Below are 23908 nucleotides of genomic sequence, written 5' to 3'. Positions count from 1 at the left end.
GAGGAGGAGAAGGAGGGGGAGAAGGGGGGGGGGGGGGGGGTTGTGGCCTTCGCTACTAGTGAAGCGAGCGCTTCCCTCTTGGTGGCCAGCACGACAAAATTATACTTTTTCAGAGTGAGAAAATGGACAGTGCAAAAAAAAAAGGCGCTTTGCCAGCGCATATGTTGTGTCAATCTAAAAAAAAAAAAATGTCGCTTCCCCACCGAGTGATCAGGCGGGAACAAGATAGCAAACGGCAACGTTTATTTTAGACTCAAAGAAGACGGCATTGATCTTGAAAAAGGATGAAAATTCATACGGAATAATCCCAGAGATAGCCCAAAAAAATCCACTCTAAAGTCCAATTGAACAAAAAAAAAACAAAATTTAAAAGCGCGACACTTGATTGGCTTTGGCAAAAAAAAAAAATACTGTCGTTAAAAGTGCCCAAAGCACCACAAGTTGAGTGACAAAGTGATATGCTCTTTTTTTTTCCTTTCTCTCTCTCAACACGTATCGACACATACGTACGTACGCACGCCGCACGCACTCCACACGCACATTGGCGTGTGCGTGTATATATATAAAGTCTATGCTGTGTAAAATGTTTCAGTCCTGAGGGTGGAAAAGGCAACGCAGTCGTGGTCAGCCCGGCGGCGGCGCTCCACGTGTGGCTGCTCAAGAGCGTCTTAAACGGCGGTGCTTTTGGTTCCGATGTGCGGTCGTGCAAACTCCACAAAATCGTCAATGAGCACGGGCCAGGCCCCTGAGCGAGGAGGGAGGAACACAGAGGACACGCGTTTTTGGCCACAGAAACAAGAACGGTCAAGAAGAACCATTGTTTGGGATCCAACGGGCTCCGAGCCCGCCAGCCACCGACCTTCCTCGTCGTAATTGGACATGTCGTCGGTGATCATGGTGCTGAAGTCTAGCAGCAGGTTCCACGTGTCCTTGGGAATGGATCGTTTGTGATGTTCCTGCAAAAGGCAATATCGGGCAATGGGATTGACCGTATGGCCCGCCGGGCTTCGACGTTTCAAGCCTTTGCAAAACCCAGACAGGCAGGCAGGCAGGCAGGCGGTCACAGGCAGGCACACACACTAACTCCGACTGCACTTACCACTAAAAAAGTTTTCCACAAGTCCAGGAACTTGAATCTTCCATCCAAGACTAAATTCCAGTAGGCGATAGCCATTTCTAAATCTGAACAGGGAGGACAAAAAGGTGGAGCCATGGTAGATGGTACAATTGCCCCCCCCCCTTTCTTTTTCTTCTTATTACCTAAACCTTTCTGGCCGGGATTCTTAGCAAAGTTAAAGGTGAACTGGTAAAAATCCTTAAATCTGCCGTGGTCTTTTAACTCTTGTTCCATCTTGGGGAGCTGAGCTTTTAACTTGTCTATGCTGTCACAGCTGAGAAAGGAAAAGAATTACACGAGCAGAGCGTGGAGGAGGATCAGCTCAAGTCCAAATACAAATACAAATAGGCCCCCCCAATCGCCCCACCCAATCTGCTCACCCTTGTTCCGCCATGCCGTCCATGAACTCCTGTTTGGAGAACTCGCATTGCGTGGCCGCCCGGAACTTCCAGGCGATGAGAAGAACGCTGATGCTGGCCGGGTCCAGAGCCAGGTCGTCGCAAAACTGCTGAATGCCCTCGATGCCGATCTTGTTGTCGTCGTGAGGATCTGAGCGCAAAGGGGACCCAAATGAGCCGTGATGTCATGTCATGGGGATAGAGAGAGAGAGATCATGAGAGATCATGTCATAAGGAGAGAGAGAGAGAGAGAGAGAGAGAGAGAGAGAGAGAGAAGAAGAAAGAAAAAAAAGGCAGTCTCAGATGCCAAACCTCTGTATCTGTTGTAGAGTTGCTCGAGTTTCTTCTTGTCTAAAGTGCCTTTGAAAGTGGGAAGGTAAAGCTCGGGATTTTGGAAAAACTTGTCCGTGGCCACTTCTAGTTTCCAGTCATGTTGCGACAGACAGAGCAGCGCGGTCTTCTCGTTGGATTGGGTGAAAATCATGAACTGGCGAATTTTATCCTTCTGTGAGGACTTCAGCTTGTTCTGACGGAAGAAAAACATACACTTGACTGACAGAAAAACAACCAAAATGACCGTGTCATATCCATTCTAAAAACAAAGCCACCTTATACTTAGGCGGTATCGCCCAGCACCACTCAGCCTTTAGATTGATTTCAAACTAAACGATACTCCGATGGTCAATACTCAACTCAAAGGCTGCCTTCATAACATCTACGCCCGTATAGGAAGTCATTGGACATATCAGAGAACTGCGAGCAAGCAAGCAAACACGCTATACACCCGCCTGGCTTCTTGGAAGAGAAAAGTACTCGTCGGCTGAGACTAAAACGATGTCATTGTGGCAGTAACTCTGATCAATTGGGCATCTAAAACCTAGCTTGGCTAGCTCAAAAGAGGAGCTAGCCTCATTACCTTTAGCTGCTTAGCAAATGCTAACGCCAACAGGTTACATCTGGGAGACCCACGAACTTGAGTGGGGCGACCGAGTGGAGTTTTACGCTTCCACGAGTCAAACTGTGCTCATTGTTGCTTTGAATGGCGACCTAGGAAAGAAGCAAGTAAGATTTCTCACCATGTTTGTCTTCGCTCGGCTCCCTTTCCTCCCATCCAGCTGGCTAACCGGTGTAAAGTTGTTACGGAAACATGGAAGATTCCGCTTGGAATTTTCCAAATAAAATACTTTATTCGGTTGGTCCCCCCTTTTTTTGAAAAATAGACAATTAAAAAAAACAGTGACACATACAATGTGTGTAACTTTAGCTGCATAGTCATTAATAGTGCGTTCATTGGTGACTAAAGGGTTTTCAGAACAAACGCATTTTATTTTGAATGGCATTCATCGAAAGTGACGAAAGTGTAAATAAGCCACTCTAGTAAATGCTGGCGTTTGGCCCGAAGACATCACACGTACACTAATGAAATTGAAGTATTTCAACGTAGAAAGTCCGACCAGCCGGCGACTTTGGTCTGCCAAAACTCTCCGACACAAGATGGTCGCCCGTTATTTACACCGCCGACTCTAACTTGAAGCATCTAGCCTTGTGAATGGAATCTACGACCCGGCTCGTCGTCCTCATTCGGAATGTTTCGAACGGCACTGGAGAGGCTGGGCCACAAGTGGAAGTCGTACCGACACCGATTTTTGCCCTGGGTGGTCCTCAACTTTTCCAAAAATGAGAAAACTCTTCGCCAAGTCCCAACGCGCGTCGAGGACAAGTTAGTCCCGGACCACCAAGTCTCCCAGACACTCGTGCGGCTCTTCCGAGAACTTGAGCGGGGGTTGGACGATGGCGCTCGGGCACACGCCCACCGGCGCGGACAAGACGCTGCGTTCCGAATCCTCGGCTTCTGCGTGGAACGGAAGCCCAGCACGCTTCCCTCCGCGGGGACCGGAGTCTTCGTCAGCAGGGGTTCCGTCCCCAGAGGGGCGACGGTCGCCATGTACCCCGGCACCGTCTACCGGGCCCACGAGCCCATTCTTTTCCAATCCCTGCGCAACCCCTTCATCTTTCGGTGCCTAGACGGCGTCCTGCTCGACGGGAAGGGCGGGGGCCTCTCCAAGATGGTGTACGAGTCCTGCGCCGGCCGTGACCGGGCGGGTCCCCGGGCCACCAGCGACGGCAGCTGGCTGACGGCGGCCCCCGAGAACCCGCTGTCGGTGGGCCAGTACGTGAACAACTGCTCCGACGAGAGGCCCGCCAACGTGTGCTACCAGGAGCTGGACCTCCCCGACGGCTTCCCGCCGGAGCTCCGCCGTCATCTCCCCAACGTCAACTACGGGGCGTGCTGGCCGGGGCCCCTGCGCTGCGTGGTCCTGGTGGCGCTCCGAGACATTGAGGAGGGTCAAGAACTTTTTTCAAACTACTACACCATCGTTCACGGTCCCGACAAATAAAAAAAATAAAAATAAACAAAAAGAAAAGGTGGCTTGGCGTGCGGCGTGTCTTCCTTTCGTATTCTTTCCGGAAGATAAAAGACCGGCACAAAGCGTTTAAATCCATTTCCATTTATTAAGCCATTCTTACTACAGTAGTTGGAGGGATGCTCAATTTGAATGAAAACAATACCAAACATAAATCTACTCTACGGCACACAATTTGCAGACTATAAAGCACTTAAAACCTTTTAGTTCACGAGATGGTTTGGCGAACAGCAAAGGGGGGCAGGCGGCTCCGCTCGTCCACCGTCCGCAGGACGGCACGCTTGGCCTTTTTTTGTCATTTGTCTTCTTCTTTTGGACACCTCCCGTCGTATCATCCATGTCGCGCAGGATGCGCTTGTCCTCTTGAGACAAAAAGTTAATGCCCTCCCACCAGTCCAAAGGAATTGGACGTCTCTTGCCATCAATGTCAGCCAATGATTGGAGGCTAAACGATAAAAAAGAAAGGCCATATTTGAATCACTTACGAAGACGACGATGAGGCGGACGTGTGGCGTAGAATCTCGAGAGCGCCGACATTGGACATTAAGAAAGAGGTCCCTCGGCGCCTCATTTGCGAAACGGCGCCGTTGTTTAATCTCCTTCCCCAGTTAGCCCACGCTGACACGCCCGCGCGGCGACCCCGAGAGGTCGCCGGCGCAGTTCAAGCGGGGCTCTTTGATGGGGAAGGCCATTGAGTTGGCTAGCTAATTAGTTAGCAATCCAGGCACACCCACCTCTCGCTCCACGTTGATGTAAAACTGCTTAATCCTCTCCAGGTTGAGCTTCTTGACCAAGATGCGGATAGGATGGCGCATAAACTTCTTGGTCACCTCCAGCACGACCGTGGGCATGATGGCCGACGGTCCCTCCGATGCAGCCGTGGCAGGCAGGTGGCCCCCATGTAGTGACCCAGAGCCAGAATCACCTTTTGAATCTGAAAAAGCGGAGCGACGTCTCAGAGCGGCGCACTTCCACCAGGACCGTTGGCGGCCGCCGGGCCATACACGCCCCCCCCCCCCTCTCAATTCCAATGAATTCACACCCCCGGGGACTAAAAGACACCCTCCAAAGAGTAAATCTCAGTTAACGGGATGATGGAATCGAGCCCTCGACGGCGCCGTGGGTCACTCGGCCCAATTGGAGGGGCTTGAGCGATCAGTGTGAATAAAAGCATCCCCACAGTGAGGTAAGTCCCGAAAGATGGTTAAACATCATTTCGCTCAAGTCTCCATTGACGGCATGGCAAAAAAAAAAACTCTCCAACCGGTCCCGCCCACTATCACCCGTAAAGGAATTGAAGGGGTGACGAGGTCTTTGCAGAAGGGTATACCTTTTAGATTGCAACAGTCCAATCCTCAACTTGTGCTGCCTAGCTCAGAGACACTGACGGCCGGCCGAGCGTTTGACGACGGCATACCTGCCGAGCCAGCTCTCGGGTGGGAGCCAACACCGACCGGCGCCTGGCTCTCTCTCCCCTTCTGCTCCATGTCCAGCTGCTGCAACATAGAAATGGCAAATGTGGATGTCTTGTCAGTTCCAGATTGAGCAATCACATCATAGCCGGAATGCAAAAAAATATCAAAGTAAAATGGTGGCAGTGGTGGGTTGGAGGACAACATCAAAAGACAGACAATAGCTGTGCCGGACATCCCCCGCCCGTCAAAGTCATTTCCCGAGACATAAGCCGGGACTCGGAGTTGAGCAATCAGTGTGAAAAAAAGTTATCCCCACAGTGAGGTAAGTCCCGAAAGATGGTTAAGCATCATTTTGCTCACTCTCGACCGCTGGAAAAGACCCCGCCCGACGGAAAAAAAGGCGCGTCCGTACTTTTGATTGCAGGGAATGATGGCCCCGAGCTTCTCCTTGTCGTCAAAGTTGTCCGTGATGTCGTTCCAGTTACCCCGAGGGGGGTGGGGCGGAAGACAAAGCCATATTTTCAACCGCGGTGTGGCCCGGCAGATGACTGGGCGGCTCACGAGACGCCAACGGCCGGGTGGATTCTCAAAAGCAATATTGGCGGGCAGCCCGAGAATTCAAAGTACCTCGATGACACCATCCGGCTGCATTCCACCGCATGGTCACTGTCGAGACAAAAATCCAAACTAAATGATTCAATTCATCGACTAGGGTGTGACAATGACTACAATACGGGACTAAAAGTCATCGCCGGCATCAGGGAATAAATAATATGATATGGCCAACGACTGCGGAAAAGGAGCACTGGTAGCCGCCATGATAGACCATTTACTTACGCATGTAGTCATTTAGTATCGAATGAATCCAATGTTAAGATTTTTAAACTCGCCAGTACTAGTATTGTATGGAGTATTACCCGGTGAGGCGACCCCCACCCCGACACACACACACACACACCATGATGGGGTCCTTTTGACCATGTGGCTCTACCACGTGAAGAGCACTGTTATGGCGCAGAGCAAATGATAACAATCCACTCAAGTTTCGCCGAGGCGAATTTCGAGCCCGCATTTGAATGTCCAAATCGAGACGTGAAAAATCCGGGTAAAATGACACAATGCAGCCAGCCAGCGTGACGTCACAGCCATCCACCCCTCACTTACTTACAACGCAAAACCAACATGTCGGACAATCCGCATGGCCTACAGTCCCTACACACTCGTACATAGAGCAGGCCGAAAAATGGGGGTCGCGGTCAACTCGGCAGAAACGTAGTAATGAATATACGTATGTGCGCATGACCGCCCACAAAAATAGGACATTTTTCTATGGAAAAAAAAAGTCATTTTCGTCACGTTAGCTTAAAAAAGGGGACTGGAAGCGGACGCTTAGCAGTGATAAGTTAGCACACGAATGTTGCAGCCTCAAAACTCCAAAAAATACAGTCGCTATAGAGCTAAAAGCCCACTTTACACGCTTCGAACCCGAGCCACGACCCAACTATTCTTCAAAACACTTATTTTTTTACCTGTTGTCATCAGCAGAATCGTTAGACATGGTACGTTGTGTCACAGCTCGGCATGAGACTGGAAAGAGCGCTGATAGCGACGTCAAGCGGCTTTATGTAGCCGGACTACTTTCACCGATTCAACTCGCTACTCGTTCTCCCCCAAAACGGACTAAGCCTAAGGCTTTCGCTATTTGCCGCACCCTTGAAAAACTTGTTTTCGTCGCGAGAGCGTGACCGTTCATTGGAGCGGCGTCTTTCCAAGAGACTTAATAACGCGCGTCGTAGCTGGCTACGTTGTTCGGCGGAAGGATTTTGCGGCAGTAAAGGGTGCTGCGGCAACACTACGGTGCCCGCGAAAAATCAAAAGTAGGCCCTTGTCGGTTGCGTAACAACGTTGCCGTTGAGCCAAAGGAGCGCTTTGAAATTCCTTGTCTTTGCTTCTTTTTTTAGGTGACGTAGTTTGTTTTCTTTTAGTGTTTAGGTTGCAGATAAGTCCCATCCTGTTGCCATTTTGTGTTGTGTGCCCATGTTTATTTAATTTACAAAATACTACTAAATTCAAAAAGATGAAATAGAAGTTAATATTAAAGTGAACATTCCATCCTTTTTTTCTTTAAACGGTCTTGTGAAACACAAGTCGAGAAGAAGGCCACTATCAATCCAATGTTTTTATTTCAGTTCATATGGAACGTTCATTATCATTCAGAGTCAACATGTATCGTCTCTATGCGGAATTTTCATTCTCATCAGAGGGTGCCATCCTTTGCTTTCGACACTTGATTGAAGTCTCTGGGCCTGGGCCGGGCGGGGTTTCTGAAACCTGCGTGCCGCGAGAGGAACTTTGCAAGACGACTCGAGCTCCCGTTAACTTGCCCCCCCCCACCCCGACTCTATCGCCAGGTGATGTCGTGACGTCTACGGGAGTTCAAATGAGTGCAGACGGGCCAAACTCGTCAGCCAGGGAAATGGGGCTCAAGATGAATCGACGAGCGATGGCAACAAAACAAAGAGGGAGCCGGGCGTCCCGGAAGGAAGAGGAGGAGCCGGACGGACGGCACACAAAGTCCCGGCCGGGCCTCAAAGGAAAGCGGTGAGGCAGGAGTAGGCCGAGGTGGGCCGGGCGCACAGCAGAAACACCCTGACGGCCACGCAGTACAGCCTGTCCAGGAGCGGCGGGCCGCCGGGCGGCCGGCCGGCGCGCTCGGCCTGCACCGCCGCCCACAGGGCCGGCAGGTCGCCCACGTGGCCGTGCGAGGTCAGCATGCGCTGGTAGACGCAGGGGTGGTCGGGCGCCCGCCAGCCGCCCGAGAAATAGGGCTGCGCCCGGGGCCACAGGCCGGCCGCCACCCCGCACACCCCGGCGAAGGCGTCGTCCACGTACAGCGACACGTCCAGCGTCAGGCCGGCGCGGTACATCTTTTCGGCCGCCCGGCCCGACAGCACGTAGCCCATGCCGGCCGTGTAGTCCGGGTACACGGCCCAGCGGTACACCTCCGGGGGCACGTAGTACTTGCTGTCCCGCCGGCGCACGGGCGGCGCCCCGCGGATGACGTGGCCCGCCCACAGCTCGCCGGCGGCGGGGGCCCCCCGCAGGTAGGCGCCCAGGTTGGCCGTGTGCACAAAGACGTCGTCGTCGGCCAGCATCAGGAAGCGGGCGCCGGGGCAGCGGCGCCGCGCCCACTGCAGCTGCACCAGCAGCTTGAGGGTCAGGTTGCGGAAGGAGTCGGCAAAGTCCCGCTGGATCAGGTCGCCGTGGCGCCCGTCCTCGGCCCGCAGCGCCTCCTGCACCGCCTGGCAGTCGGGGGCGCCCAGGGCGAACAGCACCTTGACGGTGGCGCCCAGCGCCCGCGAGGCGGCGCCCTCGTCGCCCCAGGTGGCGCGGATGGCCCGCCGGCGCTCGGCGTGGCGCGGCGCCGACTTGACGAAGAGCAGCAGGAAGACGTCGGCCCCGGCGCACTTGTCCGGGTGGTCCAGCAGGGGCCGGAAGCGGGCCAGGCGCGGGCCCCGCTCCGCCGGCACCCGCAGGCCCTCGGCCACGTCGCCGAAGCGGTTGACCAGCAGGCGGTACGAGTAGGACCTGGCGTGGTCGTGGCGCAGCAGTACCCACAGCAGCAGGCAGGCGCCCAGCAGCCACGCCCACTTGCGTTTACCCCCCGCCAGGCGGGGGAGGCGCGGCAGGCGGAATAGGCGTGACATCTGCTGGCGGGCCGGGCCTCACCTCAGCTTAGCTCGTTGCCGCCTCCCTCTTTACCTGCCGTGGGGAAGGAAAGAAGTTTGGGTGGGAGAAAAGCAATGTTTTTTTTTTTTTTTTGCCTCTGCCGACCGACACCGTCCGGGTTGTCACCTAAAGCGGGGGTGGCCGACGACGTGCGCTCCCGGAGGGGCCCTTAACTAGTCTCGTTTCCCATAGCTCCCTCCCCCGCTAGCACACCTGAATCCAATGATCAACTCATCAGCTTGAGAACAATTGCGACGATTTGATTGGAGTGGGCTAGAGGGGGAGGAGACACACGGCTGGAAAAGAGAGGCTTTAACAAGTTAGGGGCCCGTCGGGCAAATAGCGGGCGGTGACTGGGCGGGACCCGCCGTCAATGCCAAAAGCCGACGCAGCAAAGCGGGCTCAGAATGCGGGCCCAGAATGCCCAGAGCCCCCGTGGCCCGACACAATGGCCCCGGCGCACAATGGGTTGCCGGCCGCAGGGGGGGAATTGGGGGCGGATGAACGCGCATCAAGCCTTTTCTTTTTTGGAGTGGCCTTTGAAAAAATATCAACATTGTTGGCAGAAAAGACTGCCTCCTTTTTCCCAATTAAAAGTAAAGACACAAAAGGTTGCTTAAAAGAGAATTGGATCATTTTGGACTGCCGACTGATTATTGGTTGGCCAAGAACGGATGAAAGATCGGGTGCTCTTACCTCATTGTTTTTTCACGGCCACAAAACCTGAGCAATCTAACGGACGGACGCACTTGCGCAAAGATGGCCTGGGGAGGCGGGGGGGGAGTTAGGGGGGGTGCACAATTTCAAAAGTCAAAAAAAAGTTTTAAAAAAAGACGCCGTTGCCTGTTCCTCTCTTGCTCAATCACTGCTACCTAATAGAATAAGAGAAATATGAAAGTGAGACCAAGCATGACTATTTAACGAGTGAAAGTTTAAAGGTTTAAACACGAGACGAGAGCCCCTCACCCCAGCCGACTTGCCCCTCGAGACGAGACTTGTCAGCCCACAGATGGTCGAGCCTTCACTTGGTTTGATTGGATTCCGTTGCTTGGTCAGAGCATCGCACGGTGCTGAGAAAGACCCCACTGCCGAGTGTGTGGCTTGCGTGGGCGGCTTGCTAAACTCAACTCTAGGAGAGAAAAAAAAGGGGACAAAAGGCGTCAGCTGTCCATTTCAACTTTCGGACCTTCACAATAAAGGTCAGGCACGGAATAGGAACACGTAGTAATTAGTCGTCACGGGTCTACATTGACGGCAATCATCTAAACCCCGTGGAAGAAATCCCCGATAATAATAATTGCTTCCTTCATTGACAGCTTCTGTGATGACGTCAGTGTGCTTGGAACGACGTCACTCCTTTCTGAGTGTGCTTTGGTCAGCTCAATGAAGCAGCAGACCACCAAAGCAGACATCCCCAACTCCTTCTGGCTCCATTCTGCATTTTCTTTACTTAAACGTCTTTTGGAGCCTTTTTTTCGCCGTTTTTTTTACATCTCGATCGACATTGTGAGCGCTTTTCAGTCTTTTCAAATATAATTTCTCTCTACAAAGAAAAGAGAGCAAGTAGGTAATATCAAAATAGATTTTATTCTACACCTTGAGATCCGACCGCTATTGCAACAGTCAGACTGCAACCATGTGTTGTGTGTGTGTGTGTGTAAGAAAGGAAAAGTGTGTGTGCGTGCGCGCCCGTGGGTGTGTTTGGGGTCAGAGAGAGAGAGAAAACAACAAAAGTGACATTACAAGAAAAAAAAAACCCACTGATGTACATCTTGGGTGGAGACATTGACATTAGTCCGGATACTTGTCCTCTTTTTGTTGATTTTGGAGTACTCGGCTGCAAATCAATGTCAATGACACAAGTTTGATAGAACACAAAATGTCTTCCGCTTCTGGCTAAGATGCGCTCCGTCACATTGTTTGTGGACGAGCGGATGTGGAGAAAATGTGTGGCCTGCTTTGGGATGCTTTTCCAGAATTTCCACTCACTGGCAGCTTTCCTTTCAAATTGGGGCCACTTTAAGCCCCGCCTCCAATTGATCCCATTCACCTGTGGGAGCGGCGCAACAATTTTCCCTTGGTTCAGTTTCACCAAGGCTTTAGCCTCATTAGGATCAGGGGGGGGGTGCTGGAGCCTATGGCAGTCGAGACACCCTGAATCATGGCGGAAAAGCGCTCACGCTCACAGCCCCATTTTTAGAGTGTGTGCCCATCGGCCTAGCGTGCGGCATGTTTTTGGAATGTGGGAGGAAACAAGAGTCGCCCGCCACCCACCGGGGACAACATGCAAACTCCGCACGGACGGACACCAGCTGGATTTGAACCCAGGACCCCAGAGCGGCGAGACGCCGGCGGCGGAACAAATCCGCAGCGGGTGTGAAATGGGGCCGGCAAAAAGACATTTGTTTTTGTCTTTTTGGAGGCGCTTCTTTTCCAAAATAGTGACAGAGATCAGCAATGTATCTTTCAAGTAGGCCTGGGCGATGAATCCACGTGATCAATTCCACTTTTTAAGAGCCAAAAACATTTATTTGTAAAGGAATGGCTGCCAAACCAATCAATGATGAGGTCATCTTATGAAAAAGAGGCATCATTTTGTCGTCCCCTTTTCATGATTTGGTTCAACGTTTGTTTGGCCATTTTTTTGGGCTCTCGGGGTGGCTGGCACTGGTCGCCTGAATTGGTGGACAGCAGTCAACAAGGTCCAATCCCCAGTGCGTCCAGCCACCCCTGGACATGTGCTGTGTGCTCCATGGCAGCCACTGAAAAGTCCTAAAGCCTACCCATTGACTTCCTGCACATTTCAAGTCACTTTTCATGTGGATTTTGGTTAACTTGTAGTCCACTTTGGCTCACAGGGCAGGCTTTCCCACTTTCTTTGTCCATAGCGGACGTCGGAATGAAAAATGCCCCCAATTGAAGAGGAAATGTACATTTCAATTCCCTCCTTCCATCCTTCCTTCTCCCAGCCCTACTTGCAAGATAAGCACCTCCGTGTTTGAGGAGTGCTGAGAAAGGAGTATTTTTTTGTTTGTTGATGGACAGATTGTAGGCATTGCTGATTTTTTTTTGTTGTTGTTTTTTTTTGAATTTTTTTTTAAAAAGAAGAATAGAAAAAAAAAGCTCTCTGTCCTCCTAGCACACGTTGTCTCCCCGGCACATGTTAGAAAAGTTTACAGTCCACTCTTGATTTGAAAACAATGTCCACGGGACACCAAATGCTGACCTGTGCAATGTGCACACGTCAACGGAGAACAAAAGCAAAGCAAAACAAAGAAGAAAAAAAACAAAACCTGTAGAATTCTGGTACAAAGGATTAAAAAGAAGATAAAGGAGGGCAATTCCGCCAGCAAAAGTTTGTTTGGTTTTCCCAGAACGCTTTGGGTCCCACCCAAAGCGCCGCCTTCCACTCCAACGTCCCTGGCGCGGCGTGCTGCCCCACAAAGCGCAAAGGCGCTCCGCCGGCGAGGGTTCGGGGGCCGTGACGGCGTCCGTCCGGCGAGAGGGGGGCGGGACTACAGCAGTGCGGCGGCGGTGGCGGCGGCTGGGCGGGCTTTCGGACAGGCGGGCGGGCGGGGACACACTCAGTCATTTTGGCTATGTACACATTCGTTGTCGGTCCGTGGCTCCCCTCGTGCGGCTGTCATTTCCTCAGGTCTAATACGCAGACCTGCAGACGGGAGGAGAGCGTTAAAAAAAAAAAAGGAAAAATCATAATTCCAATTTTTTTAAGGAAAAAAAAAAGTGTCACAACCGTCAAACTACCTTCGGCCAACAGGCCGGGCTACCATATATATATATATCAAAGTTAAGATGGGTAGATAGAATGGGCGCCAAAGAGCATTTTTTTTGGAGAGCTGCTACTACTCACAGATCCGTCGGACGCGCTGGCTCCCACTTTATCTCCGCTGGCGTTCCAGCACACCTCGAAGATCCCTCCCGTCCCTCTGTAGCTGTGGACTAAAGCACCGGTCTGGGGAGAAAAAAAAGGGAGAGCGTCAGCCAAGCGCCGGCGTCAAAGGGCTCGCTGGCGGCGACGGCAAAGGGACACCACGACGACACGCACCTGAGTGTTCCAGATGTGGACGCACTTGTCGAAAGAGCCGCTGGCCAAGTGTCTGCCGTCGGGACTGAAGGCCACGCTGTAGACGGGCTCCTGGTGGCGGGTCAGCGTGTGGATGCACACGCCGCGTTCCACGTCCCACAAACGCACCGTCGAGTCAAACGAGGCGCTGTCGGCCAGAGAAAAGGCCTCGCCGTTAGGGGGAGGGGGAAAAAAATGCCCGGGAGTCGACCGTAACGCCCACTCACCTGGCCAGCATGAGGTTGGCGTTGGGGTTGTTGGTCCCGGGTCCGGTGGGACTCCACTTGATGGTGTAAATTTCCTTACTGTGGGCTTGAAGGTCGTGAACGCACACGTCCTGTTTCATGCTCCATATCTACATGGCAGAAGAGGGTCAGGCCAGTTAGGGGGCCACGCCGCCGTGCGTCCGGCACGTGGACCCACCTTTAGGGTCATGTCGTCGGAACAGGAAGCCAGCAAGCTGCCGGTGGGGTCCCACTTGATGGCGTTGACCTCGTTCTACGGCGGGTTTGGGGAGAGACGGAGGACTCAGCGAGAGGTCTGGCCGGCTTTTGAACCCCCCCCCCCCCCCAACCTCAGCGCGAGACCACTCACCGTATGTCCCTGGAAGGTCTTGACGGGTCGGTCCTGACCCAGTTTACATACGTGAATGCACATGTCCGTGCTGCACGAGGCAAAGGTGTTGTTGCTCTGCCAGTCAACGTCCAGAGCCGGCGCTGAGGCACGCAAACAAAAAAAGAGGCAATGACGTTGGCTTTGGAGATAGATGACCGCCACAAATGCGGGAGGAATTTACTGCTTCATTTACCAGAGTGGAAAGGAAACTGCTGCTTGGCCTCGCCGGTGTGGGCGTCCCATATAATGGTGGTCTACAACAACACACACACACCAAGTAAGAAAGATCATCTTTCACCACAAATGTCCTCCTCCTCCAGGACACCGAGGTGGCGAGCAGTTACCCACCCGGTCCACGCCGGCGCTGAGGATAAAGTTTCCTTTCTTGTTCCACTTGAGTGCAAATATGGGACCTTTGTGTTGACCCAAAGTACTGGCCAGGTTACCTGCAAGGAGACGGGCGGGGTTGGTGCACCAGTTGCGAGCGGAGGCGCCGCCGGCGGCCTCTTACCGTCTTTTGTCCATATTCTGGCAAAGCCGTCGTAGGAGCCCGTGGCCAGGAGAGTGCCCTCGCTCTGAGAGACCAAAAAACCATGACGGTGGTGGGTGGTGGTGCACATTTTTTTTTTTTTTTTTTTAAACACTCACATTCCAGTCCAGCGAGGTGACATCTTTGTTGCTGGGTACGTCCTGGCCTCCTTCTCGTATGCAGTGGCGGAGAACCAGCTGGGTGGAGCCGCCGGAGCCGTTCTCGCTCAGATTCCAGATCCGAGCCGTCGAGTCTCCCGACCTGTGAGCGCGTCACGCGGTCCCGTTTATGGAGCGTTGGCTTCGGGCTCGCCCCTCCCCTCCCCCCCCAAAAAAATGGGCCCTCGGAGGGGCACCCACCCGGACGCCAGCAAGTCGTTGACCGGATTCCAGGCGCAGATGAAGACCTCCGATTCGTGACCTCTGAGAACCATGGCTTTGCTCTGCGGTATCTCCACGTCCCGATCCACCTCCATCATCTCCGAGTGGTGATCTGTGGCGGACAGAGCGCAAGAGCAAAGTGGAAGAGAGACAGAGAGAGAGAGGAGAAGGATCCGGAGGGCTCCGTCCGGGAGCTAGCTTACTGGCTAAGGCGTGGGATCCGTTTTCCTCCCCGTTGGCCGCCCCCTCTCCGTTCTTGGCCGTCCCTTGAGGCCCGGCGGAGGCGGCTCCGCTCCCGCTACCCGTGGCCGCCGCACCCACGGCGGTCGCCTGCTGCTGCTGTTGTTGTTGTTGCTGTTGCTGCTGCTGTTGGGCCAACTTGTCCCTGTAGGCCTGCTGCCGGGTTTGCACCACGTCGGGCATGACGGCGTCGATCAGAGACAAGGACTCGATGGGGCGCCCGTCAAATAGCGTCCCATCCTGTGCAAAAAAAGGGGAGGGATTGGACACGAGGCGGGCGGCTGGCCGGAGGGCGGCGGCCTTTTGGCCGTTGCTTTTTTTGACCGGGACTGACTTCGTTGATGCTGACTTCGGCCTCCACGTACTGCAGGCCCTTCTGGATGATGGAGATGAGGGCGGCGGGGGGCACCAGGGCTCCGTTGATGTTGGACTGGCTGATGTGGCTCTCTATGCCAAAAGTGAACGCCGAGTGCGAGAAGCCTGGACAAAGACAAACTTTTCATGACGGCTTGCGGCTCTTTTCCCCTCATTTCTATTGACCAGAAATGACCTACCTGACTCCTGCAGGTATCTGTAAACCAGGAAATTAACCTCATCACTGCTTATGCTCATTTTGAGTCCTGGTCATTAAACCATTGGGTCAGCACACTATAGGAGCCTAGCGGAAGGAAAAACAAACAAACAAAAAACAAACCATTGGCCACCCAACGCACCGTAGCGAACATTTCAGTCCCGTTCATTGGGAGCCAACGGATTGGGCGGGCGTCTGTCAAAGGCTTTATCGAGTGGCGGCAGCCCGTGCCACGGCTTTTGCCCCGTGGCGTTTGTTGTCAATGGCGCCGAAGCAGTCACCGCCACCGCCACCACAACAATGCTTGCCCAAAGGTCCGGGTGGATTTTCACATTATTATCCACTTCAAATCATTCATAGGAGAAGTGAATGGGGCATAATGGAGAGAAGACCGCCCTCGTTTTGTCCCATCCATACGATGGGAAAGGACCAACGTGATCAAGTGAGTGGCGTGAAAGGAGCGTCATCCTTGCTGACTTGTTTCCACTACAAACAATGCACATGACAGCAGGCTAGGGTTACATGGTAAATCCCACTGGAAGCCACGCGGAATGTACGTCAAATGGATCAGGAAGTCAACCAATATCAACAGGGAGATCTTTTTTTTTTTTTTGGAAACTTCCCATCCATCCCATTTTTCTTTTGGGCCGAGTCACAATTCTTTCCAGAGCCTCCAACTACAATTCAAATAAATGATCCAACCAGCGTTTTTTTTTTTTTTTTTTGCCGAAAAAGCACGACAATGCAGAGAATCCCATTTCAAAATATGGGCCACATTTGAACGGCTTCTTACCCATGTGCTCAGAATATTTTCATGCGTGCATCATGGCGTTGTTGTCCTCAACAAGCACGTAGGTTGGAGCCCTGAGACACACACACACAAAAAAAAGGCATGGTCAGTCAACAAACATCGGTGCCATGGCTGAAAAATAGGACACTTGACGGCCGCCTAGACTGCGAGCTCGGTCACCTCCGTGGACTCTCCGGTTCCAGTGAGAAGCGTGGAGGCACTCGACTGTCCAATAGCAACCACGCGCGCCGTGCGGGAGAGGAGAAACTGTTTGGGAGAAAATAATGTGTCAACATGTAGTACATCCATTTCCACACTTATTGACATTGATTGGCTGTCCAACGTTTCCTCCTTTTGAAGGAGTCGTCTGAAACTAGTAGGCGTCCCAAGCCATTCGCGCAATCCACCGTAGGGGACAACATGACACGTTGACGTTGAGCGACCCCCATACAAATATCGCCGTGTCGCCGAGGTCAAAGTGAGGTGACGAGCCCGAGTGCGCCCTGATCTAAACTACAGTGGTATTTCTATGCTAGGCCATTTTCAAAAGGGCTCCCGTGGGATTTGCCAACGACTTTTCCCATGGTGGGTGTCACGGGCCACCATTTTGGCCCGATATTCCCAAATTAAAATTGGAGGTGCGTCAACTGTGCCACCGTGGAAACATTTCAAGTTTGCTGGTAGGGAAGGGGGCGTGGGGGGCTTCCATCGCAATTACGTTCGCCCCATCCATCCATCCGACCAAGACACGTGCATGCAAAAGCGTGTCAACACGCTTATCAGTCGGGCGGCGACGTCGAAATCAAGCAGGATGGCGTAGCGTGGCGAGAACGCGTCGCCCACCCATCCCCCAACAAGTACGACACAGTGGCGGTCAACGGACTCCAGAAAAAAATACAGCGTTGAGCCACAGCCATGCACTTTGTCAACTTAGCTTCATTTCAAATGGTGGCTAATTGGAACTGCGCCCACATGAACAGTAACGTCAAGCGTGCATTCACAAAGCCCCCTCCCATAATAGTTGTGGCAACGGCGCTACGTTTAGCTCCTTATTTCTTTTTTAAACGTGACGAGCGAAATGATTGCGCATTTTGACATACAATCAAGCAGCTGGCCGCTTATTCTCTTTTTGTTCTCATCTCCAGCCATAAACGAGCGACGCCCCAGCCGACAATGCTTTTCTTATGGCGGTACACTCAATGCGCTTTCAAATGGAATTCATCTGATATCATCTGAGTGTTGCTGATGCTTCGTAGACGTACACTGCACTGCGCGCCCCCGGCACTGAAAACGTTACAAATTAGCTTCTTTCCAAGGGGGCCGAAATGATTACTGTATCGGGACGCGGCTCGGCTAGGTAGCTTCAAGCTAACCTAGCCTAGCCTGACTGCGCTAAAGCTGCTAACAAGCTGGCTAACCGCTAGCGTGCTGAGCGAGTGTCGCTATAATCTGGTACCTACTTGGGTTAAAAACCTTTTCAAACACGATGGTGTCCCCCGACAGCTCTCGTGTACAATTCAGAGCGTGTCATGTGTGTTATCGATTATCGTTTTGTTGTTGTTGCAAATGTGAATATCAATCGTTAGGGTTAAAATATTAAAGCTAAAGGCAGGCGGTAAGAAGCCTGCGCCGCTTTCAGACGTTCGGCTTGACCACGCAGGCGAAAATGAGCTGGCCTCCAACTAGTACTCTTATTTTCATTCGCTCGACTCGACGCGCCTTTGCGGCTATCTCATAAACGAGTCCCAACGCCACACCGATCAATGAGCAAGCGTTCGGGCGCGAGCGTGCCGTAAGCCCCCCGCCCCAAAAAGCGCCACATTGCCGACTAACCTATTTTCCGAGTGGCGAAACGCGTCAAACACTCGGGGTGTGCTCGTCGTCTCTTGTTTTGCGGACAAACTCCGGTTTTGTTCGACGTCTTGGCGTTAAAACGGGGTCACGTATCCTTGGCCGAGCCGGGCGACGAGAGGAAAAGGTAAAATAGCGAGGCCCTGGAAGTTTGTCCCAGAGCCAAGTAGCAGTCATAACAACAGAGTGCGCGCCCATCCCCCACCTCCACAGCTCATTTGTGCATGTGCGGTCACCACTAGCGAGGATTAATGACCCTCCTCCTCCTCCATCCCTTCCCATCCTCGCCCCCCCCCCCCCCACCCCATCTTTCTTCAGCCATTCAGAATGGGAAAGTCAACAACAACAACAACCTTACATCATCATTGCAATATCTGTGCAACAACACATTTTCCTTCTCTTTTGCTCAATACATAATAATGACAATTAATCCAAAGGGCTATCGCAACAAGACTAGAGATGGGACGACAAATCGAAATGGTCATATATCAATATCAATAGATCAATTGCATCTTTGTAATACGTGCCAGGGTTCAAAGACTAAGAAGCTCGCGGGTTGCAATCAAAATTTCCCATTTGAATTTTTCTATGTTAACTCAAGGGCTGCAATTGACTGCTCTAGAAGTCCAATTCATTTTGCCTTTTGGAGGGGGGGGGGGGTACTTTGGGGTTGGGCCCACCCCCTGCCTACGTCATTTGGTGTTACATATGTGACAGGGTAAAGTGAGTTAAGTTATAAATGAGTGCATGTGTGATGTAAAAATGGGTTTGGGATTGGGAGTTTATCATTCTTCGATTATTGATGCCTCCAGCCAAATAGCAAGGGTATAGAGGGGTATTCGAGTTTATGTGTAAAAATGGACTCACGTAGCTATCACGTGGTAATCACGCAGATATCACACAGGAGATATGATGCAGCGGTCATGTGGGAGACATGCAGATGATGCATGGGGGTCATGTAGCTGGGTGGAGCTAAAAGCAGAGGGCACCCCAGAGTTTTCAGGCATATCACTAAAGGTTGGCTTGAAATGAACAACAACTGACCTGTCTGAATATTTCCCCCTGTCTTTTAAAGGCAAATACATTGCCCGGAATTCGGGGGTGCAACATTTGCTTCACATTCACTTGGAAAATTCTGTACTTAAAGCTGATGTTTGGCTGAAAAAGTGCGCTAGTTGAAAGCGTGTAAAATGAGCTGTGAGCCCATTCCATCCATACACGCGCTTATCTCCCTTAAATGTCAAGTGGCGGAATATGCTGATGGTGGCATGAAAGCACTGGTGAAAACGGGCTCGCTCGGTCCTTGAGCCCCGCAGATGAGATTTTCCCTTTGGGCTGAAAAGTCAAACAACACGCGCTGATGGTTGAAAAATGGAAAGGTCAGCGGGCCTTATCTCCAAATGATGCACACACAAAAACAACAACAACAACAACAAGACGGAGATTGTGAGGCCCACACGCCAAGCATGGGCTCGTTTTCATTTGAAAGACATTTCAAGCCATGCGTCACTACTTTTGAACACGCGTTGGCTAGCTGGCTGTCAGCCGTCTGACGAGACGTTGACAGCTCCACTTTTACACTCCCACCGTCAAGCGTTTCAAGTGGATGGCTTGCTTGTTTTTTTTCCCCCTCATCACACAGAGGAAAATGAGCGCAGACAAGACATGAGAAGATGGGTCACACGAGGGAGAAAAAAATGGGGAGCCTATTACATACCTGTCAACTGGTACGTTCTCGCCGTAATTGGTACAACTGAAAGCCCATTTTTATATTGGTACGCTGTACACATGAAAATGGTACGCTAAACGGTGATTTTGAGAAAAAAAAAAAAATTAAGGCACTTTCTAGCCATTTTTCACCATCCGCCATTGTTTCTTCCCGGAAACGCATGTCTGCCAAGTGATATATGTACCGGCGCCTCTGATTGGCTAAAAAAAAAAGATCATGATAAACATTTCGTTTTGTAACACTTTCACCATGTGATTTCCGTTTCCGTTTCCTGAACGCACATTAAAATATTATTGAATGCACCAGGTATTGGAACAATTTTTGTAGGAAGCTGTTGTAGTGGAACTTTGAAAGCAATAAACACATAAACATACATTTTCTACTTGTTGTTCGTGATTTTTTACAAAAAAGTAAAGTGGTAAGATTTTCCATGTATTTATACATATATGTAAGGGCGAAAACAAAATTTGGTAAGATCACAAATGGTTCGAGGTTGACAGGTATGCTATTATGTTTTCATCCGCACATGGCAATAGAAAGAAGTCGTTTAGTGTAGTACTTGGCACTACTACTATATTCTGGTCTCCGTAAGGCTCCAAAGCATCATTCGCGTGTGAGCAACAGTGACCTCTTGCGGAGAACACGGTGGTGGGCTGAAAAACAAGGTCGCTCGCGTTAGTACTACTACTCACCATTTTTGAAAGGTTGCCACAAGTTGACGTTTCAAGTCAATCTTTCGCTACTTCAAATTCATTTCCATTGCAAAAGTGGGCGTGGATCCGGCATTTCAAATCTCCTCCATCCCAAAAACTATACGGATGACAATCCCAGCGTAAAGGAAAAGACTGGAGGGGAATATACTGACGCATTTCGCCTGTTTCAGGCTTCGCCGTCGGGGACCGGCATTTTGGGAGACGGGGGCTCCGCCTCGTCCGTGGCGAGCGGCGCCGTCAAGCGGTCATACGACAACGCCGTCATCACCTGAAAAGTGCGTCTGTCTTTAAAGGTCAATGTGGTGAAAGTGGCGGAGAAAAAAAAAGCTTCCCCGCAGCACTCCGGCGCAGATGAGACTTACGGCGAGCATCAAGAGGAGCGCCAACATCATGGCCGTCATGACGTACAAATGGTTGGTCAGGCCTCCGGCCCACAGAGGACCCAAGATGGTGGCCAGGCCTCCCACCGATCGTCTTATTCCTTGGCTGAATCCTGTGGGTGGTGGTGGTGGTGGTGATGGTGGTGGTTCATAGCAGCGGAATAATGGGGACAAATAGCAAAGGCGGAGAGAGCCCAGCCACCCACCTTGCGTGGAGGCCGCCGTCACTTTGGAGAAGAGCGAGGCCTGAGACACGGCCACGAAAGGGAGCCCCAACAATTGCAGGAAAATGCCCACCACCAACACCGACAGCTTCCACTCGTAGCTGCCTGCGTGCGAGAGCAGACCACACGTTCCTCCGTCCGTCCACGCCTTCCACTACAAAAGCATTTTGGCCAAAAGGCAGCCGCCCGCCAACGGAGAAGCGCCAGTCCAAGAGACCGGGCTCCGTCCAAAGGGCGAATGATGGGCCACGGCGGAGGACTCGGGCCGGCGGCTACCTCGGAGGTCGCAGAGGAAGAGCAGGAACCAGACGCAGGCCAGGCAGCAGACCAGCAGGCCGGCGGCCAGCGCGGCGCGCTCGGCCATCTTGCCGCCGAGCCGGCGCACCAGCAGGAAGCCCAGGATGACCTCGGCCCCGCACAGGCCGTACATGGCGCTGTTGCCCGACTCGCCCATGCCCAGGGAGCGCTGCGTCAGCGGCGTCACCGCCGTCTGAAAGACGCGGGGATGGGATCTGGTTCAGGACGGGTGGGGGCAAGGGGGGCGCTAACTTTGCCCTCTTTTCCACGGAAACAAGGGCTACGTCCGTCATCGATTTTGTGCCAAAGCCTTGTTTTTGGGCCAAAGCCTTGTTTTTGGGCCAAAGGCTTGTTTTTGGGCCAAAGGCTTGTTTTTGGGCCAAAGGCTTGTTTTTGGGCCAAAGGCTTGTTTTTGGGCCTTCTCACCTCCAGCGCCGTCTGATTGAAGAGGGTGACGAACTGTGCCGCGAGGAGAACAATCACCTCCTCCCTCAGGAACTCTAACACAAAAGGAAAAAGGGGGAGGGGGGGTGATTCAGCAAATCGCCTCATTTGATAATCCAAAAGAAAAAGTGGCTCAAATGAAGCTTTGGCTCCTGGCTTTTCTTTTTTTTTGGCAGAAGATATATGTCCCCGGCTGAGTCCAAAAAAAAGGGCTAAAACGCCACGAGATCGGCGTGTGTTTCCAATCTATTCCGCATTTGGAGGAATAGATGAAGGAATTGTTGAAAAGGACAGTCAGTGCGTCCTTTTGCTCAATTTGGACGGCCCAGATGGCGGCCCGTGGCTGCGAGACGCCAAGATCTCCAAATCTTGCCTCGTCTTTGGGCACCTTCCATATCCAAAAATGTTAGTCCCGCTGCGGTGGTAGTACGTCCGCATTTTGGCCCGTTGACGGGCGCCCGGGCCGGCTCACCTCCGCCGCCGCCGCCGCCGCCGAAGCGGCACGGGGCCTCGGATCGAGTCGAGTCCGAGGCCCCGTAAGTCCCGGTTCGGATTCCGTCCCATCTCGTCGGCGACCGGTCTCCCTCGGCTCTGGGCTCCGTGGCGAGGAGGGCCATCTCCTCCGTGGCGTCCGTGGAGTCCGTGGCGTCCGGGGAGTCCGACTCCCAGGGCGTGGCCAGGATGGCAAACTGGAGCAGCGACCACGACAGGCACATGAAGATCTGACGGCGGTGGAGAAGAGGAGGCCGACAATTGAGTGCGTTTTGCCGCGACCGGCGCCGTGGCTCACCCCGGGCGATGTGAAGCGGTCCACCACAAACACTCCCAGTTTGAAGTCGCAGAGCTGTAGAAAGAGGTTGAGCGCCGGCCCTGGCCGAAGGCAAAAAAAGAAAAAGTCACAATAACGTGCCCTTTTCCAGCTCGGCCAGCCTAGAACCAGCAGACTCACCCACGAGCAGACCCGCCTGTCGACAGGCCATGACGGCGGCAAAAACGCCGGCTCGTTCCTCCGGCCGGGTGATCCGAGTCAGGAAAGCGAAGACGGACGATCCGGCTCCCGCGCCCACGCCTGAGGGTGAGGGAGGCCCCCCCAAAAAAAAAAAAAAAAAAGTCTCAAATGGGCGTGCCGGCGCGTGCCAGCACGTGTTTCCCACCTGCCACCAGACGACTGGCTACCAACAGCCACTTGGAATAGCCCACAAAATACAGGAAGCTACCTAAAGGAAATGACAAGAAGCCAAATGGAACGAACGCCAGACCAGACGCCGGGCGGGCCCCCTCGCCCAACTCACTCACTCACCCACAATCTGGAAAAGGTTGGCCAGAAGAAGGACGGGCCCGGTGGCGGCGTCGTCCGACCAGCGTCCGAAGACGGGCCCGCTGAGCAGGCCGCTCAGGCTGAACGCCGACAGGGTCAGGCCCAAGAAATATGGCGGCGCCCGCAGGATCTGGAGGTAGCGCCATATGGTGGGCAGAATCACAGCTGAAGAGACACAAAAAGAGACGATGACAAATCAAGCGGCGGCCGGCCAAACATCTCCCGGGGCCGCGGACCGGACTACTTTGCTCAGGGGTCAGGGAGATATATGAAAAGCAGACTGACTGACTGAGAGACTGCGATCCCCCCCACGGACCACGGATATCATGCATTTTCTCAAGCGCTCATCCTCGCTCGCTCGCGGTGGGTGCCGGAGCCTCTCCCCACGGACTTCCCGGCGGCCCACCGCAGGGAGACAAAGGACAAACCATCCGGAGCGTTCAATGAGCCTCACCACGTGCGAGTTTTGGTCAGGAAAAAAAAAAAAGCGGTGCGCCAAGTGGAGAAGGCAGCATACTTTACCGTACTCGATGCCGCTCAACAGAAAGATGAGTCCGATGGTGATAAAAGTCAGCTTCCTCTTTGGCAGATAGGCCATGACGCTGTGAGCCGCCAGTCTTCAAGCGGATGGATAATAAGACGCCGCGCACGTCCAATT

General features: G+C 52.7%; 6 protein-coding genes and 2 non-coding genes across 17 annotated transcripts; 1 reads left to right on the top strand and 7 right to left on the bottom strand.

Moving 5' to 3' along the window:
* Positions 1-228: 228 nt before the first annotated feature.
* Positions 229-3272, bottom strand: LOC144201784 (DCN1-like protein 1). Of its 4 annotated transcripts, none has more exons than XM_077724556.1 (7): positions 2592-3272; positions 1828-2041; positions 1498-1666; positions 1261-1391; positions 1100-1182; positions 860-956; positions 229-745 (listed from the first exon to the last, which is right to left on the bottom strand). In XM_077724556.1, the coding sequence occupies exons 1-7, from the start codon at positions 2853-2855 to the stop codon at positions 669-671; spliced, it is 1035 nt and encodes a 344-aa protein (XP_077580682.1). In that variant the 5' UTR covers positions 2856-3272; the 3' UTR covers positions 229-668. The 4 variants fall into 4 exon arrangements, with proteins under 4 accessions (XP_077580682.1, XP_077580683.1, XP_077580684.1 ...); XM_077724557.1 differs by lacking the exon at positions 2592-3272 and adding an exon at positions 2432-2579; XM_077724558.1 differs by lacking the exon at positions 2592-3272 and adding an exon at positions 2124-2388.
* setd9 (SET domain containing 9) lies at positions 2193-3945 on the top strand. Its single transcript, XM_077724560.1, has one exon. The coding sequence runs from the start codon at positions 3102-3104 to the stop codon at positions 3912-3914; it is 813 nt and encodes a 270-aa protein (XP_077580686.1). The 5' UTR covers positions 2193-3101; the 3' UTR covers positions 3915-3945.
* Positions 3946-4208: 263 nt separating this feature from the next.
* On the bottom strand, positions 4209-7052 carry LOC144201783 (uncharacterized). Of its 4 annotated transcripts, none has more exons than XR_013327390.1 (5): positions 6886-7052; positions 5769-6022; positions 5272-5437; positions 4676-4875; positions 4209-4386 (listed from the first exon to the last, which is right to left on the bottom strand). XR_013327390.1 is itself a non-coding variant. In XM_077724553.1 (5 exons), the coding sequence occupies exons 3-5, from the start codon at positions 5426-5428 to the stop codon at positions 4369-4371; spliced, it is 288 nt and encodes a 95-aa protein (XP_077580679.1). In that variant the 5' UTR covers positions 5429-5437; positions 5769-6022; positions 6886-7052; the 3' UTR covers positions 4209-4368. The 4 variants fall into 4 exon arrangements, 2 of the variants coding, with proteins under 2 accessions (XP_077580679.1, XP_077580681.1); XR_013327391.1 differs by having other exon boundaries at positions 5272-5434; XM_077724553.1 differs by having other exon boundaries at positions 5359-5437.
* On the bottom strand, positions 5091-5163 carry LOC144202489 (small nucleolar RNA SNORD2). The gene has a single exon (XR_013327501.1). It is a non-coding gene; the product is annotated as a small nucleolar RNA SNORD2 (small nucleolar RNA).
* LOC144202490 (small nucleolar RNA SNORD2) lies at positions 5641-5714 on the bottom strand. The gene has a single exon (XR_013327502.1). It is a non-coding gene; the product is annotated as a small nucleolar RNA SNORD2 (small nucleolar RNA).
* An 855-nt stretch (positions 7053-7907) lies between the features above and the next one.
* Positions 7908-9867, bottom strand: LOC144201627 (lactosylceramide 1,3-N-acetyl-beta-D-glucosaminyltransferase A-like). 2 transcript variants are annotated; one of them, XM_077724367.1, is made up of 2 exons: positions 9782-9867; positions 7908-9118 (listed from the first exon to the last, which is right to left on the bottom strand). In XM_077724367.1, exon 2 carries the CDS (start codon positions 9061-9063, stop codon positions 7945-7947), a length of 1119 nt encoding a protein of 372 aa, XP_077580493.1. In that variant the 5' UTR covers positions 9064-9118; positions 9782-9867; the 3' UTR covers positions 7908-7944. The 2 variants fall into 2 exon arrangements, with proteins under 2 accessions (XP_077580493.1, XP_077580494.1); XM_077724368.1 differs by lacking the exon at positions 9782-9867 and adding an exon at positions 9212-9482.
* Positions 9868-10729: 862 nt separating this feature from the next.
* LOC144201701 (F-box-like/WD repeat-containing protein TBL1XR1) lies at positions 10730-18354 on the bottom strand. Of its 3 annotated transcripts, none has more exons than XM_077724453.1 (17): positions 18128-18354; positions 16475-16561; positions 16298-16368; positions 15488-15591; positions 15268-15413; positions 14897-15173; positions 14673-14805; positions 14433-14574; positions 14296-14359; positions 14133-14230; positions 13978-14038; positions 13764-13885; positions 13593-13667; positions 13397-13524; positions 13152-13317; positions 12957-13058; positions 10730-12755 (listed from the first exon to the last, which is right to left on the bottom strand). In XM_077724453.1, exons 4-17 carry the CDS (start codon positions 15543-15545, stop codon positions 12729-12731), a joined length of 1599 nt encoding a protein of 532 aa, XP_077580579.1. In that variant the 5' UTR covers positions 15546-15591; positions 16298-16368; positions 16475-16561; positions 18128-18354; the 3' UTR covers positions 10730-12728. The 3 variants fall into 3 exon arrangements, with proteins under 3 accessions (XP_077580579.1, XP_077580581.1, XP_077580578.1); XM_077724455.1 differs by lacking the exon at positions 18128-18354 and adding an exon at positions 17755-17994 and having other exon boundaries at positions 15488-15990; XM_077724452.1 differs by lacking the exon at positions 18128-18354 and adding an exon at positions 17755-17994.
* A 2399-nt stretch (positions 18355-20753) lies between these two features.
* LOC144201160 (major facilitator superfamily domain-containing protein 8-like) lies at positions 20754-23848 on the bottom strand. Its single transcript, XM_077723570.1, has 11 exons — positions 23773-23848; positions 23233-23415; positions 23087-23149; positions 22882-23001; positions 22723-22802; positions 22405-22654; positions 21915-21988; positions 21468-21681; positions 21174-21296; positions 20950-21080; positions 20754-20855 (listed from the first exon to the last, which is right to left on the bottom strand). The coding sequence occupies exons 1-11, from the start codon at positions 23846-23848 to the stop codon at positions 20754-20756; spliced, it is 1416 nt and encodes a 471-aa protein (XP_077579696.1).
* Between the last annotated feature and the right edge of the window lie 60 nt (positions 23849-23908).

The sequence above is a fragment of the Stigmatopora nigra genome, chromosome 9, assembly GCF_051989575.1.
Source record: "Stigmatopora nigra isolate UIUO_SnigA chromosome 9, RoL_Snig_1.1, whole genome shotgun sequence".
Classification (NCBI taxonomy): domain Eukaryota; kingdom Metazoa; phylum Chordata; class Actinopteri; order Syngnathiformes; family Syngnathidae; genus Stigmatopora; species Stigmatopora nigra.
The sequence above is the reverse complement of the archived record's forward strand: the minus strand, read 5'-3'. Positions and strand labels throughout refer to the sequence as shown.